Genomic DNA, 17,554 nt, shown 5'->3' on the forward strand with positions numbered 1-17,554 from the left:
ATTACACCAGCAGCATGGATCCTAGCCAAGAGGGCATTGCCAGTTACCATTAGATCCTGTTCGTTCAAAATGAGGCTTCTCAAGTCAGACAGCCTGGCTTTGAATGTCAAGTTGTGACCATAGGTACATTACTTATCTCTGTTAAGTTTTCATTTCCTCAGCCCTAAGATGGGAATGTTAACAGTATGCCCCTCACAGCACTGTCTGAAAACCCGAGGAAACTCTTAAGATAGTTGTTCAAGCAATTATCTGCCTAGGAATCACATGATGGGGTGGGGGGGGGTCCCGATGTACAGCTGACAGTGCTGGTAATGGTGACAATACTTTGTGGTGATGGGTAATGTTGGCTGAGCTGATTTCTCTCCCAGCTTACCTCCAACTTCCTGTCTCCTCATTCTTCCCTGGAGTAACCACCGCCATCCTAAACTCCCTCCATTTAATCATAGGTTGTGAAGACTTCATTAGCTTTGTGTTTGAATTCGGGAAGAGTTTGTGTTCTATGCACCTGACCGAAGACGAAATTGCATTATTTTCTGCATTTGTACTGATGTCAGCAGGTAAGAAAATCAGAAGAAGAGCTGTTTCTTACTCGCCCTGGTGCACAGTGTTTTTAGGAGGCACAGGACTTTATGTGTTATATGATATCTGAGGAGCTCCCAAGAGCAGCTGCCACCCTTATTAAATTTAAAGTTTTTCAAAGAATACCCTCCCTACACAAGTCTTCTCCAAAGACCTTACAGGACTGAAGAGATGGCTCAATAGGCAAGAGTTCTTGCTATACAAACATGAGGATCTCGGCATCCACATTTTTAAAAAAAGGGAAAAGGGGAAGCCATTGGGCACAACCACACATGTTAGTAAAGTTAAGCCTTGGCTCGGGGAAGGTGACTGGAAGACCAGTGGGATCTGCTGGCTGCCAGCCCAGGTCAAAGTTCAGTGAGAGACCTGTCTCAAGGGAATAGGTGGAGAGTGATAAATCAAGACACCTGACATCCTCCTCTGGCCTCTACAAACATATATGTATACATGCATTGCCCTCTCAAACACAGAGAAAGACAGAGACACAGAGAGAAGGAGACTCATGATAGGTGGATAAAAATATTAAGAAGTAATAGCTTAATAAAACTGTACCTGGCACTAATTCCACATACCAGGACAAAGGAGTTTGTAAAATAGGGCTGCCCTACTTGATGCCGGTCTCCAAGACGACGGGCCTTTGTAAGCACTGCCATCCACAACTCCTATCTCCAGTCAGCCTATTTGGGGAGCAGCCCTTCACTTGGGATTCTCTGGCAAAGACACTCCTAAATCATCTGAGGGCCTATTGACAGTCTGAGATGCCCTAGATTAAACAGCGACTGCATTTCCAGGAAGGCTAATGGGACCGGCAGGTAGCACCTGCAGAAGCAGAATTGTCAGGGAGGCTTGGGGATGGAGAGGCAGTGCAGGCTCACTTGCAGTCCTCGGGTTCAGCCCTGCGATTGTCTGTCCTTTAGAGAAGTCCCCACGCTCAGCACAGTGGGAGTGAGAAGCTTTTGCACCCTGGTGTATATGTCAGAGATTGCCTTTGCATCCAGAGTGGAACTGACCTCTGAGTCTTTAAGCACACACTGGAGCACAGTAAAGGACATCGTGGTCAAGAAGAACATGGGTCTGACGTTGTGTTGGAGGAATGTACTCAGTCTCATTTTTCCATGTTTAGATCGCTCGTGGCTTCAGGAAAAGGTAAAAATAGAAAAACTGCAACAGAAAATTCAGCTAGCCCTTCAACATGTCCTTCAGAAGAACCACCGAGAAGACGGGATTCTAACAAAGGTAAGATTCAGAGGCGCCTAGTTGGCCTGGCCAGAACTATCCTCTGGTGCAAATCTTGCTTATGCCCATCTTTATGAGTCAAAGAAAGTATCAGCATGGCATGGGCTAAGTCAGAAAATTCTGTTGAGCAAAAACTCATTAGCCAAGTTAGACTCTACTCAATATAACTGATCACAAAGTTTGCTGCAGTAATACAGTAGTCTGGGTAAACATCACTACGTTAATTATGTGTGTATGAGGGGTGCATTTACATGCAAGTACTCACAGAGACCAGAAGAGGGCGCCAGGTCCTCTGGAATTAACTATATGACTATAGGTAGTTGTGAACTGGGAACTGAACTCTGGTCCTCTGTAGGAGCAGTATATCCTCTTAATTGCTAAGCCATTTCTCCAGCCCACCCCTCCCCCCAAAAATCTCTCTCTCTCTCTCTCTCTCTCTCTCTCTCTCTCTCTCTCTCTCTCTCTCTCTCTCTCTCTCTCTCTCTCTCTCTCTCACACACACATACACACACAGAAGGAAGACTTTAAACAGGACTATAAGATAACCAAATATTCTAATATTGGTTCTCTTAAATTTGTTAGTTAACAGGAATGCATTGCTTTTTGTATTTTATCAGTTTCCTATCTCTGTGCCGTATCAAAACCACAATGCTTCTCGTGGCTAATTCTCTTTTGCAGCTAAAACTTATGCTAGATCTTTCAGTGTGGTTGCTTCTGGTGTGGATAAAGGCAGTTCTTTCCATTCTTTGCCTGTTTGGCATATTTTATTGTACAAAAAGGTGATTGGAGATGTTTGGGGCTTAGGTTTCCTGCCTGATCGTTTCTGGGTTTTATTTGTTTATTTGTTTGTTTGCTGACAGTTTAGGGAGGTTATAGTAGAGAAACTGGATGTGGTTTTGATTTTGTACCTTATCAGTGAGCAAGAGAGAAATAGAAGGTCCAAGTCTGAGGCCCCAATGAGGGCTATTATTCTAGAGAGGTCTGATGCAGGCAGGATCTATTGAAGACATTTCCTAGAGGCAGAGACTGAGCTGGGACCACCACAGCCTGCCTTTGTGTTGTGCAGCAAAATGTATAAGCTTTGCAGGTCCCTGCTGCTATCTTCAGCTGCTAGGTTCTCATCTGCTGAGACCCTGGGTGGCTTGCCGTAGAATTTACTCGTACAGTCAGTGAGACGGCTAAAGAGGCTCAAAGCACTAGTGAGATTATCTGAGTTTGACCCCCAGAACCCACAGGGTGGCAAGTGAGAACTGACCCCCAAAAGTTGCCAAGTTGCCCTCTGACTTATATACACACACACACACACAGAGAGGGGGGGGGAGCCAGGTTTGCCACGGCCACTCACCTACTTCCCCATCAGCAGACTCCTTCCTTTCACACAGAGGTAGCCAGTGAGGCTCCAGATGGTGCACCCTGGGACAGAGAGGAGTCCAAAACCTCATCTGGGCTCTAGCACTGGGGAGAAGGAGAAGCAAGAATTCCTCCTTGGGTTAAAGTATTCTAAATGCATTTGGCCTCTTCCAAGCATCCTAACACAGGATTGCCATTCATCCTGCCCCCACCGTAAGCCTAGGCAGCATCAAGTGTGTCTCCCCATGACAAGCAGTGTTGCGGAGGTCACCCCAATTCTTGGTTTCCACTCTCATGACTGCCCTCCTCTGACATCCTGTCCTTTCTCCTGCTTACAGCTAATATGCAAGGTGTCTACGTTAAGAGCCCTATGCGGACGACATACAGAAAAGCTAATGGCATTTAAAGCAATATACCCAGACATTGTGCGACTCCATTTTCCTCCGTTATACAAGGAATTGTTCACTTCGGAATTTGAGCCAGCAATGCAAATCGATGGGTAAATGTAGCACCGGGGCACTTCAGGAGCATCTGGAGTTCAAACATGAAAGTAAGAGAGAAAATAAAAAAGAAAATAAAACAATAACAACGAAGACACATTTAACTGAGACACTTTCAATGGCCCTGCACAGCCCTGGAGCGCCAACACACTGCACAGACATCTTGTGGTGATCGGGGTTCAGGCACAAAGGGGAAACAAAACCAATAAAAGCTGAACTTGTTTTGCTCATGCATACGATTTCCACTATGCCTACAGATACGGACCCTTTTTCTGTCTCAACTTCTAGAGCGGTTGACCTCAGCATTTAACAGGAGGAGGGAACTACAGTTGGAGGAGCCCCTTTTCTCATAGCTCACTGCCCACAGACTCTTACGGGTAACAGCGAGTTCAGCGTCAATCGGTGACCCCGGTGTGTATGGCGGGAGTTGCAGCATCACGGCTTGCTTTCCTGTGTCATGAAGGAAGATTTTTTTTGTTTCTCTCACCGATAATTGCTGGTCAGCAGGATAGTGTGGGAAGGGGCTCCACAGCGCTCGCAATAATAGCATTATAATATAGTACACAGGGTAAATGGGCATGAAGACTATATATAGCTACAGAGATATTGTTTATATATTGTTTTAATTAATATAAAATGTAGTGACTGGTGTAGCTTTTCCCGTTGAATTGATAAGGCACTTTCCGTTTGCACCTTTTGTTTCCTTTAAATTAAATGCTAGCGTGTTCACTGTTGCCCTGTCGCATGTACACCAGAAACACAAGTTTAGCTGAGAAGGCTTGGAAGGTACGTCGGGAGGTATTTATGCTGCTGTTTACAAAAACAAAACAAACAAACAAAACAATTACTTTTAAAAGACGGACTGGCTGGTCATATCCAGAAATCAACATGTTGAATTTTTTTTCCCACCTTAAATTTGGACTTAGTAAAGAACTGCATTCTCCGTCACACTTTGTTCTGCATGCCGTTGAGAATGGGTGTATCTGTGCTTCATCCAGAATTGAAGGAGCGTCTGGTGCTGTGGGCTTACACCATGTGTGCATTGTGTTAAAGTTTTTAAGATGCTACCTTTGGGAGGTGAAGGAGGAGAGGCTTGTGTAACACAAGGCAGTAATCACAGGGACATAGTCTCAGCGTGCAGTTCTGATGCTTTCAAATTAGCAGCCAGGATATTTACTGGATTCTAGCTCTTATTTAGAAGAAGGATTCTACGTGGTGCAAACACACACCCCACATGAAGCTTTCACTGAATGTCTTGTGTTCTTGGCATCGGGAGCCCTAAGAAGTCACCTCAGGGTGAACTGACACTAGACTGGCTGCCCCAGATTCTAGACTGCTGTTTTGTGTATTGGGTAGATGGTGGATGCCGAGGGCGGGAGACAGTATGGAGCCTGGTCCTGTGTTTAAGATCTGCCTTCAGAGCGGAGGTGGCGCCAGCTGCAGATGTGTGTGTGTCCTCACTAGAAAACTGTGGATATAATTTATTAAACATATAGAAGGTAGTTTGGCTTTTGTGTTCAGGTAAGAAGTGTTTTGGTATTGATTCATTTTGCATTTTTTTTAAAGTAATCCCCAGTGGAAGGAGGAAAGAGCTTTCTTACGTTCATAGGTAAGAATATTTTAAGACCAAGTGCCCTGGGACTAGAGAGATGGTGGTTCAGTGGTCAAGAGTGATTATTGCTCTATCAGAAGACCAAAGCCTGGAGCCCAGCAGGCAGCTCAGACAGCTCACAAAGACCTGTCACTCCAGCCCCAAGATGTCTGTGCCCCTTTCTGGCCTCGGTGGGCACACTCATACACAGAGTGAAAGACAAACATAAAAAGTAAATAAGTCCTTTAAAAAGTGCTCTTTTGAGAATTTAGGAGGCATTTAGGAGATGGCTTTGGTCACAAGATACTGGTCTGGGCATCAAAGACCGTATCTGTAGAGAAAAAAGGGACCATCTTTGGCCAGCATTTCTGTCCCTGCTGCTGTCCGTCTGATGGGTTCCCAGGGCAGCTTCCCAGGGCCCTTCACAGTTGTAACTTCACTGACTTTCTGCCTTATTTACTGAGGGACTTGGAAAGTGGGAAGAAATTATTTCTACAGAAATGTGTGTGGGAAGCCTAAATAACATCTAATTAAAAAAATAAAAACATAGTAAGGGTTTAACCATAAACAGGGGAGTGATATTTACTTAAATTTCTTATAAGCATAGAAAAGTTTATGTGTTTATATGGAGAGAGGTTAGTAGTCAGCATATAGTATTTATATTTGGGCAAGAAGGGGTAAATCAAAATTTTATTTAAACATAGTTCCTTTAAAGATTAATAGTATTTATATTCTGAAGAGAGTACAGTTTTGTTATTTATTTGCCCTTTTCCTTCTGTTGTTTCTACCGTGTGAGGGAATGGTGTGAGGTTTGGGTTTGGTTTTTGTTTTTCCTTTCTTGTTTAGTTCTTCAGATTCACTAAATTTGGGGATAGATTTAGTAAAGTATATTAACTTCATTTTAACCAAAGCTTTCTGCATATGACCAGCCTCAGGTGCTAGTGCACTAAAGAGCAACTAAACCCAATTCCAGTGTCCACGTGTGACTAAGGAGAGCTGGCTGAGCGTCTCTAGGGGTGATAGAGAGAGCGTGATGTTGAACTTTGGAGAAATTCATTTTCCCAGGAAGGATTCTGTATGTACCTAATGAAAAACACAAACTCAAGATACTCTCATCTTCATACTGTGCCGCGGTGTGACTGCTTCTGGTGTTGCTGAGAGAAAACAGGAAGTTGGCTTTCAGAGCGGAAGTCCTCCAACACTGTAGGGACGGAACTGTAGAGCCCGGCGTGCTCTGAGAAACAGAGGATGGAGGATTAGGGTATGTACCTAAGTTGGGAGACACGAGGAGTCCAGAACAGGATGTAAAACTTTGGCAATTTATTTTTCTTCCTGATAGGGACAACCACTTGTGTAGTGCCACAAGATGGTTGATAGCACAGAATCATGAGGCTTAATAGTTCATGTCATTAAAGTCGCCTAAAGGTAAAGGCTCCCCAGTCTCCTGGGGACTGAACCATAGTGTTGTCAGCTCAGTGGCAAGAGTGCTATCGAAAAACTTTTGTCTAAAGATGGTAAATGAGGTTTTTGTACAAACTCTGAATGTTGTTTCTGTGATATGCAAACAATCCAGGAACATCCTAAGAAACTGGCCTTGGACACACAGAAATCCAAAGTGCATTTGAAAGCGCCTTTTGGACAGACCACACATTGTGCTAAGGCTGTGAGTTTAGGTTGTTTTGTTTTTAAAGCACTCAGTATTCTAATTTGTGTTAAATCATGTTTTGTTTTTCCCCAAAGTCTTTAACATCCTGATTTACCCTTCCTAACTTAAGGGAAACATGACTTAAAGACACTGCTTCTAAGTTTGGTTGTTCTTTAGCCAGTAGGTACCAGATCTCTGGGAGTGGATGGGGGTGGGCTGAGGGTCAAGGGAGGAAGGAGCATGTTTGCCTCTGTGTGTGTGTGTGTGTGTGTGTGTGTGGCTTTTGTGTGTATGAAGTGTGTGTGTAAGACCGCTTCTAGGCTACTACATGTCAATGGAAAAGAAAATGTATTCAAAATACATAAGTCAAAACTAGAAGATGGAGAAAAAAATTTATTCTATACAAAGCCTTGTCTGGACCACTCTAGAGAGACTTCTATTTTTTTAACCCTTCTATAAATATTTGATGGCACTAGAAATATTCCTGCAATAAAATGTGATTTGTGTAAAGAAAAAAAAAAGATTTTGTAATGTGAAACAAAGAAAGAAAGTAATGTAATTTTCTAAAAAAAACAAACAAACAAACAAACTTTGTATTATTTTCTTGATGGAATTTGCCTGTCTTTGGAAAACTTTTTATTTCCTTGAATGTGCCATAGTAGATGTGTGTGTTTTTAGTTTTAGACTAAGGGATGGCTGTTTGTGTTCTGACATTCCAAAATGCAAAGCAACTTAGCAGAAGCCTTGCTGAGGAGGTTTCGGTAGGATGCAAGCGTCTCTCCGTTGCTTTTTTGCACATGTCTTTTAATTCTTACCTAGTGCAATACCTGTACATAGAGCACTTGCTGGTGTACTTTGACCCCTCAGGGAAAAACACATATTTGTACAGTTGTTGGGTTTGTTTTGGTTTCTTTGTTTGGTTTTTTTTTTTTCTTTTTTGATTTATTTTCCTTTTTTGTTGTTTGGCTACGGAATGTCGATCGAATCACTTGTTCTTGTTGAGAGGCAGCCAGATAATCAGCCTAAAGCCACTGTTTCAAACACCGATTGTTCGAGTCACGTCTTTCCAGTGCTATTATTTTAAAATGATAATAATAATAATAAAAAGCTATTTTCTGACAGTTCTTTGTGCTGACTGGTGGAAAACAAAAGGGTAAATAAAAAGACTAAGCACCTTACAGTTGACTTACTGTGAATGACAATCCATCTTGGTGTCAAGGACAGAGCCCTGTTGGCTGGGGTTGGGGCTGAGAGTCAGAAACACTGTGCTCAGGGAACTTCGAAAACTCTTAAAACAGGGTGGTCAGTGGACTGGGACTAATTGTGACTTTGCTGTTAAAAACAAGTGATGGTAACAGTATCCCTCTAAGGCACAAGCGAACTGTAGAGAAGTGTCAAGTCTGTCTTGTCTTTCTGTCTGTCTGTGTGAATTCTTCCCCATGTCATCTTGTTGAGTTCAAAATCCCTGTGTTTCAGAACAGGTTACCTCCTAAGGCTGTGTGAGTGGAGAACGGATGAGGAAGTGAGAGCCCAGCGGAGGATCAGAGTGCAGTCCATACGCTGATCCCTGACAGTCAGAATGCCCCTGTGAAACACCTTTATACAACTTCACATTCCCTGTGTTGTGAATTTACATTTTTAGACCCAGCAGGAAGACCTATAGTGCAGTGACCCACAACAGAGTCCTTCAGCTAGAAAACTCCTCCAGGGGCAAACCAAGCTCCCACTTTGCAAACCAAGTCCTGTTCTGCATCCCTGGCTTTCTTGATTTGTGGGGTGTGTTTGTTTTCCTGGGAGATCTGCCATTTAAAGACTAATTGGTCCTTCCATGGCCCAGCTTTCGTTTAAGGGAGTCACAGCTCTGAACCCACAACTCTGTTCATACAGTCCCATATACTGCTTTCTAACAAGCCAGAGAAGCCCAGTGTAGCTAATGGTTCTGAGTCTCCTGCCCCACAATACACTCTTGGCAGAATTACATAGCTTTTCTTATGGTAGGAGAACTCAAGGTGCAGGAAATCTGTCCACCAGGTGACAGTGATACCTTACCTTGTTTTGAGTGTAGGTGACAGAAATCTCCCTTCTCCCCTTTATTTTTCCGTGCATACATACGCATGCACATGTGATAGAAATTTTTACTACCATCACAGGGCTACTGCTTACTCATAAAGTTGTGGTGCAAACCCCACAGCACTCTTGCACTGTGGATCAGATCTGTACCCAGAATTGCAGTTGCAACAGCCAGATCCTGCGTGACTGTCACTCTGTCATGCTGGTCTTCACGCTATTTCCTAAACACTAAAGCATGAAATTCTTCCACCAGCTTTGAGGACAGGGACCTCCCCAGAGAAGGCCAGCAATCAATGTCTTCAAAAGCAACTGGCTGCACTTCTGACGTGTGTGTGTGTGTGTGTGTGTGTGTGTGTGTGTGTGTGTGTGTGTGTGTGTGCTCGCACACCTTGCACCTATGTATGCTTGTATGTGATCAGTTTGTCAGACTCTCAAAATACTTTTTTTTAAGCAAGCAGGAAGACTGGCTTCATACCAGGAAGCCACTATGAATGGGGGCAGAGCATGCTCGACCACACCCTCAGAACTTAGAGCAATAAACACCATTCAGTCAGTTGTTTACTTGTAAATGGGTGACTGAATATTTGATCCAAATAGAAACCACCTTTTCCCAGGGTCTAGTGTGGAGAGTGGAGATGAATGTTTGGAAAAGATCTGTGCTTTCTGTTTATGTCCAGTGTGTTTTGCCACATGAGCTGCCCTATGCTTTTTCTTTGGTCCTTCTAGAAGCTAATGACAGACAGCTGGCTGTTAGCATTATGGGCTGTGCATGTCATGATGTTGTTCCCAGAACAACAGGCTTCTCTCCAGTGTTCATGCATGATCCCTTTCTCATTCATTATGACTTGTGTGGAGGAGTAACTACTTCTAAGATGATAATCACTGAACACATTGCATATGTAAATGCAGATAGTTCTTGAGCAATATAGTGACTATGACTATCACATACACACTATGTATGTACTGTACACATCTTCCTGAATCCCCAGTTCTCTGCTTAATCATCATGGTTTGAAGTCTCATCTACAACAGTGGTGAATGTTTTAGACAGTAGGACATTAGCTGGCTGCTTCTTTAAATGTACCTGTATTGTCTGCGTGCTCCTTTTGTGGAGACAAGTTTTTGTATTGGATGTTTGGGCCAATGGGAGGCTTCAAGCTACAACATATTTTCCCAGTTTAAATATATTGAACTTATGACAAACCCCAGACAAGGCTTTTAATCTGTAAAGAACTGAAGTGTTGGGTGGTTTATTTACAAACCGTTTTCAATGTTGTCCATTTTTTATGGCACCTTTAACAATATACTTGTTTCCAAAGTACAAAAAAAAAAAAATAATAGGTTAAATAATCTAGCCATAACTGAATGTCAAGCAATAAAACAAATGACTTTTGTGCATAGACTTTAAAAACTACAAATTTTAGACATCTGCATGTAAATGCAATCTCTTGTTTACTGCTTTCTTCAACTCAAGCAACAGATTCCTTATTTACTGTTAACTTAAGAACTTGTAACGGCCTGTACATGTTTTCTCTCCTACTCTTCTTTCAGATTCACCTTCGCCCTGCTTTTGAGTCATAATATTTAATGTTGTTCTGCACATCTCTATACAGCTAACTTCTGGCTTTAGTTCTGTATAGATAAGAAGATGTTATATTATAAACAGCCTACTCAGTGCAAATATTTATCTGTTTATCAAATCCACAATATGCTGTGTAATACTGGTTTTACTATATAATCTATTTTAGACATAGCTGTTTAGAACTAGAGTGTGCTATTTTTGTGTTTTTCTGATGTGTGGTGCTAGATAAGTTACTTTTGTGAACAACAACAAAAAAAAATATCCCTTTTATTCCTAGACAAAACCACCTTTGGGTCTTGTTAATTTCACTGAGTATAATTATATATTTGTATATATATACATATATATATATATCTATATATATATCTACCTGTACCCAACTGGCAACTGTATCAGAGTGCTAGATTTGGGACACGCTTTTCTCTTTAAATACATAATATCATTATATAAATTATTCTAGAGTGTATTTAATTAGGATAAAATTACTTCCTTAGTATGGATATTTGACATCTGTTGGGTAAGTTTGTTCATAAATAAAGACATGAAACACTGTTACCATTTATTTAAGTGTGTTGCTCAGCTCTACATCACATCTTCTGATCTAAAAAAATAATTTGACAGGCCTTGATCCCAAAGCAACCATCTCGTTTAGTGGAGAAATCCTTTCCTCCCTTATTGGGAGCTCTGTAATTGGCACCTGACTGGACTATACATCTAACTCCTAGTACAGATACTATGTAGAATATTCATGACACATTGATAGGACCCTAGGCCATTCACGTCATCTGAGTCACAAGATGTATAAGCATATACATTGGGTTCTAATATGACAACCAGTTCTGTGAACTGAGTGGAGGACCTTTGTTTTAAAACTTGTTTAATAATGAGCTAAGTAAACACTCCTGACATCTTTCCCCAAGATTGATTGGCATTGTTAAAGTTGTACATCAAATATCTAACTAAGGATGTAATTAGCCTTCTTAAATATTGATTAGAATTGTTCTGTAATATTACTGAATTTGTAAGATCTTTAGCAAAGATTTTTGAGCAATTTATAAACATAGAGCAAATGTTTCTGTTTACTGCACTTTTTGTAACTGAAGGTGATAATTTCTTAAGTCACAATTAGTGGATCCCATGCATCAACTGCTTACCCACCACGCTGGACCTTTTCCATTTTTATTGCTAGTCCCTTGATTATCAGTGCAGTCGGGTGGTTAATGAAAGCCGATGATAACAATTGACTTTTTAACGTGAATTTGTTACAATTTAGAGAGAACTCTTGTAATACAATCATGTCATTCCATAACTGTCTAGCTTGAAGAGAGATTGAAACATTTTGTTTGTTTGATTGATGGATGGATTGATTGATTGATTGTTTTTCACAGTTTAGTATCCCATGGTTCCCTGGGGCAGTGATTTGTCTCTCTTTGCACTTGCACATGGCCAGCAAATGTCAACACTTGATAACTGTTTAAGATGACAGGTGTGCCCACAACTAAAACACTCCCCAATCCAGGGCTGTTTTGGTAAACTGATAAAGCATGCGGAATCTTACAGCCAACAATTACAACCAAGTCTAAGAGTCGCATTGTCCTTCTAGAGGACATGAAATGCTGAGTCTGCCTGTGTGTGGGTCTCCAAGATCAAGCACACAATTGTCACACAACTCTACAAGTGACAAGACTGGCCTGCTGTGAGTAGTCGTGAAAGTTTGGAAGCAGCAATGCTGAACCTATAAATAAGATGCTGTCTCTTTTGTGTACAGGATGTAAAGCCTCTTTTTCTGTCACACTAGAAATGCAAACCATTTATGGGATTCCTAAAACCATAGTATGGACCTAAAACTTTGCTAATGATCTTTACTAGAGGCTCATCCCACTTTTCACTGACATTGGGTTTTCTTTTCAGTCCTCTCTCTACAGTAGCAGATTGCTTATTCCCAGCTGTTTATTTTGTTCAATCCTGAATTTAAAGAAAAAAATATTTTGATTCATTTTGTAAATACAAGCTGTAAAAAAAAGAGATTTAATGTTGTCTTTTAAATACTCCAATTTTCATTCTAATATGGATGTTGTTATATTGTACTTAGAAACTGTACCTTTAACATTACAGTACCTTTATTAAAAGTGCATTGAACACATCAATTTTAGATGTGCTTTGTGTGCTATTATCCTATAATAAAACTTCAGCTTCTAATGGAACATTTGCCTCCCATGTCTTCCTTACCAAGTGGCATTGTATACTTTTCTAATTGAACATCTGGTTAATCTGAGTAGCACATCATTTTAATGGTACAACAAAATTAATGTGAATTATTTTTAGAATAATGTAGAAAAAAACTCTTATGGAGTGTAAATATATGTATGTGTATAAGTGGTTGTGTGTGTATTCCTGAGGAGTTGAGACACTGCACTATCTAAGCATCTTTTATAAGCAAGAGATGTTCCATAAATATCTGAATTGGTCTGAAATTTGACTTCATGTAAGAAAATAATTCCCCATCTTTTTCTTCCTAAGTACACACGCAGAGAGAAAAAGAGAGAGAGAGAGAGAGAGAGAGAGAGAGAGAGAGAGAGAGAGACCATGCTCATGGTGCCATTCTACAACTCTGCCCTATAACTCCTCCCTTCTGCTGTCTCAGGACACGAGAGCTAAAAAGTTCAGATTGTAGTCAGTCACCTCCCTTCTAGGCCTCATCCAAATCCATACCTAAATTCCCTCTGTTTACACAATAATTCCAGTTTCCAGGAGAGTGCTCAGATGGCAATATAAAAAGAATTTCTTAGACTTCTCCTTATAATGATCACACAGGAAAGGCAGAAAGGAGAGCAAATTGAGGTGAGAAATAAACTCTAGGAAAGAAAGCAAAAGCAGCAGCCACTGACCAGCCAGTACAACCTCACAAGGATGTTTTAGTATCTGGTTAGATTACCAGGCTCCCCCGACCTCAATGAAGTTGAGTAGCTTCCCAATGTAGAAATCTAATGTGCACACAGCTCAAGTACACAGGGACCAAGGTCTCAGTTTCTCCCAACAGACCTGTGAAAAATACATGGCTGAGGCCATGGTGCCAGGGAGGCCCCTGCTGTGCTGGGTACAGTTTAACACCTTAGCATCTTCTCTTTTTGAACACAAGTCTGAAGACGTGGTCTAGTGGTGCAATGCCACAGTCCTAAAACGGCTATTAAGGTCACAGTGAAACGACAGTAAGAATAGAAAGGATGAAAAACTGGGTCCCAAATACAGTTAGATTAGGAAGGTCTGCTGTGCTAGTGTTACAGCATCCAGTAGGGCAACTAGGGTTGACAACAGTTTGCATTTCAAAACAATTAAGAGGCCTTGATCATTACCAACAAAAGAGCAAACTTCAAAATGATAGACAATGCTAACACCTTTATCCAAACATCACACTGCAGTCCATAAACATGGACAATTATTTAGTACCTACTAGTACTGTAGAGGAGGGTGTTTTGTTAAGAGATTCCTCCTGAACCCCAGAAGAATCACCAAAGCTCCCCCTGCCAGCCCCACCCCCACCCTGGAGGTTCAGAGGCTTCATGCTCAGATTAACTCCAGCTTTGGGCTGAGGAGACATTTGCTTTTGTTCTGGCATCAGTGACTTCTGCTGTTAGAAACAATTAAATTGTATCTCTGAATTTAATTGTAGTCTGAGTTTTCTTTCTCTCTCTTTGGAAAATGAAATAATTGGTTCCAGTACTGATTCCCATAAACACAGTCACCTCTCAGACCCACAGGCTCCTGTCCACTTGAGGGAACTCTGGGATCACATTTCTACCTTAAGGTGACTTTCATAAATTATTTTATTAATTACTTTTCATTTAGAAGACAAAATTATTTTCACTGGGGCCTAATTCATTGAGGCTGTGCTAGCTCCATCCCCGCAGTCTCTAATATGCTCTACCTGTCCTAATGAACTACTCACAGTATCCAGAAGACAAGGGGAAGTGTTTCAGTCTCTACGTGAAATCAACTGTTGGAATCAACTTCTCGGAGATATTTAGGCACACGCAGAAAAGATCACCATTCCAATGAGCAATTACTGTGGGGCCCCTTTTGTTCCGCCCAGGACCCATGTAATACAGAACAAAGGGAAACATGCTGTGTTGCATGATGGACGATCCACACGCACTCACTTAAAATATCACCTTACTGAAAAGCCAGACTTAGGCAAACTGTTACTACCAACATTTTCTCAAGTTTCTAAACCAAGCATCTTAGCTCCGGGGCTATTTCTGGGTTCCTGCATTCAGAGCACCTTATGGATGACCAGTGACTTGTGAGGAAACTCATTGAGTGAAGTAGTTTTCAAACTATAAGTTCCCAGAGCCTACTTCAAACAAAGGGAGCTCATTAGCTGAGGGGTCTGGAAATGCCTGAGAAGATTTCTGCCTCTTGATTTGATCTGCAAGAAGAAATACATACCTAGTTGTGGGGAGCCGAATGCGGACGCCATTACAAGATGGCGCTGGCTCCCTCACGGTTTGAGGTAAACAACTCCATATATAGTAATGCTCTTGTCAGCTAAGGCGCTGCACCCTTGCGCATGCGCAGTACATAACCTATCTCTGGCCAATCCCGAGGCCTCTGGTGTCAGCAGACTGGTGACAACCAATCATGGCAAGCCCCATATGCGCTTCTCCCTATATAAGCGGACAGCTAGGGTAGTTTGGGGCCCCTCGATTCCTGCTCTCCCCTTCAATCAAGAGGCTCCCACAATAAAGCGTGATCTGAGAAGAATCCTCTGGTGGTGCTCGTCTTTCCTCGCTGGTCGAGGAGCGCGCCACACCTAGTAATGACTGCCATCATCAAAATTCTGGCCCAATGAAGCACTGAAACAAATATAGACTTGTCAACTATTCCAAAGTCAAATTGGCTCACTCAACTTAGGATTCTGTCTTGAAGTTTGCAGAAATAAATAGGAAACCAGAGCTTTCACTGCTTGATCCTACAGGGAAACAATGGCACCGTTAACCTGGAAAATGATCTGGGGAATCCTTAAAGAGTTACGCTGGCGATTTCTCATACTAGTAGGCAATGCCTTGCCTAGGTATCTACTCAAGGAAAACAAGACCACAAAAGTCTCACAAGGACTGCATCTCAATGTTCATAGCAGCACTTTTCACAATCTTCCCAAAGAGTGAACCAACTCCAAACAGTCATCCAATGTTAAATCAGCATATTTGGATATGTTCATAAGTGAACTAGTACCTACAAAAAGTAATGGGCTACTACAGCAGCACAGCTAATCCTGGAATCTCTGGCTAGAAGGAAATATACACAGAAGACCGTATGTCGGATCATCCCGTTTGTATGGAATATCCAGGCAAGGCAAACACACAAGGATGAAATCCATGCTTGTCATGGGGCTGAGGATAGACAGGACTGAGTGCTACTGGACATAAAAACAGTCAGGGGTAATGAAACTGTCCGGAAAGCAAGTACTGTTGGTGGTGCAAGCCCTATTCATTCACCAAAAGTCACTTAATGACACAGTTAAAAATGAGGGGATATGATATGTAGATTACAGCTCAAGAAACTGTTGTTACACAGTTGTCCACGATAACCAGAGAATAAATTCTCTACTATCTTAAAGACAATCCCTGCTCTAATCACCTTTCCACTCCAGAGCTCCCTCCACGCCCCCCATAACCCAACCAGTTTTCTCTCTTTCCCAACATTCAGTGCTGCTTCACACAGCTGGCGGCTGGCGTTTTTACACAGCTGAAACACCTTCTGTCCCCACCCTTCAAGAGCCAATGCAGGAGAAGCAAGATGGCCTGACAGAGGCTCCCAGCACTCCCCTGCTCCTCCAAGAAGGAGGGACCAAAGCAACAGGTGCTGCTAGTACACAGTGGGAAGGGCAGCCAGGGGAGGGTCCTGGATTCAGTAGTAGGAAAAAGGAATCTTGTAAGAGCCATAGATAGAGAAATAAAATACCCTAGCCTTTGCCACTCTGGAGCTGGGGTGGGAAGTGCCTCTCAGCAGGGAAGGAGCAGAAAAGAGTCCCAGCAGACTTAACCAACAACAATCATGGTGCCCCTACCACGGAGTCTCCTGGACTCTGCAGACTTACAGGTTACATGGTGCGAGACCTCAGTCGGCACAGTGCTCTAACTCTGGACAAAGACTTCATCCAAACAGCCTCCCAAGGCTGTAGCTGCAAGCCATCTGGAGGTGGTACATACTGTCAAAATTTGGACTACATTGAGGGTCAGAAATCCTCATGTATTCCCATTTCTGAAACTCCACGGACAATCCTCTGCACTGGTCAGTGGGTAGGTGCCTCACAAACCAACTCTGGGGTGATCCAATGGCTGTTACAACCTAGCATGATTCTTGTGGGACTTTTCCTAAGGAATCTATTTTTAATAGACACAGAAGAACCAATTCCATCCAATTACAGTTTGGTGGTCCTAGACTTACAGGAAGGATCATGTGCCAAAGGCATCTGGATCACGAGGAAGCCTCCACAGGGCTGAGGAACAGGTACTCCACAAAGCATCTTCTCTTCCCCAAGAGTGCTTCTGACTTTTATAATCTCAGGAAGAGGCGGGGACGGCATGAGTCATCTCCCACCCCCCAAACACACACACACCTGAGGATGTTAATAGGTCCAATCTAGAAAGAGCTGTCCATTGAAGAGGCTCTGCTTCAAGATGGCAACAATTATGTCACTGTAAAACACCTGCTCTCCTTAGGGCCACCAGAACCACTGGTTAGAGGCCAAAGGAATAAACATCTAAGATCTCGCCCTCCTAGACCAGCAGTGGAGCCTCTCCTGAGGTTTCACACCAGTATCAGGTCAGGCCTAATGACCCTTAGCTACACAGTTCCCATCACCCTAGCTTCAGCAATCTGCCACATAAAGAACAGGGGAGAAGTCTGTGGTTCCAGAGCCCAAAGGAGAGAGGCAAGCCATCAGAGGCAACAGTGGAGCCTGCCTGTGAGAGGCCCCGCCTACACTGTCTGAGGAAAAA

At 42.4% G+C, this 17,554-nt stretch overlaps 1 protein-coding gene across 2 annotated transcripts in view; it reads left to right on the plus strand.

Annotated features, from left to right (window-relative positions):
- The window catches only part of LOC308434457 (nuclear receptor ROR-alpha), a 96,645-nt gene extending 83,894 nt beyond the window's left edge, over positions 1 to 12,751 (plus strand). For both annotated transcript variants that reach the window (XM_080934734.1, XM_080934733.1), the window contains exons 8-10: positions 447 to 557; positions 1,703 to 1,815; positions 3,504 to 12,751. In XM_080934734.1, the coding sequence (XP_080790860.1) occupies positions 447 to 557; positions 1,703 to 1,815; positions 3,504 to 3,668 (389 nt within the window). In that variant the 3' untranslated portion in view covers positions 3,669 to 12,751. The remainder of the gene's footprint in view (positions 1 to 446; positions 558 to 1,702; positions 1,816 to 3,503) is intronic.
- The last annotated feature ends 4,803 nt before the right edge of the window (positions 12,752 to 17,554 follow it).

The sequence above is a fragment of the Micromys minutus genome, assembly GCF_963924665.1.
Source record: "Micromys minutus genome assembly, chromosome: 21".
In the NCBI taxonomy this organism is placed as follows: domain Eukaryota; kingdom Metazoa; phylum Chordata; class Mammalia; order Rodentia; family Muridae; genus Micromys; species Micromys minutus.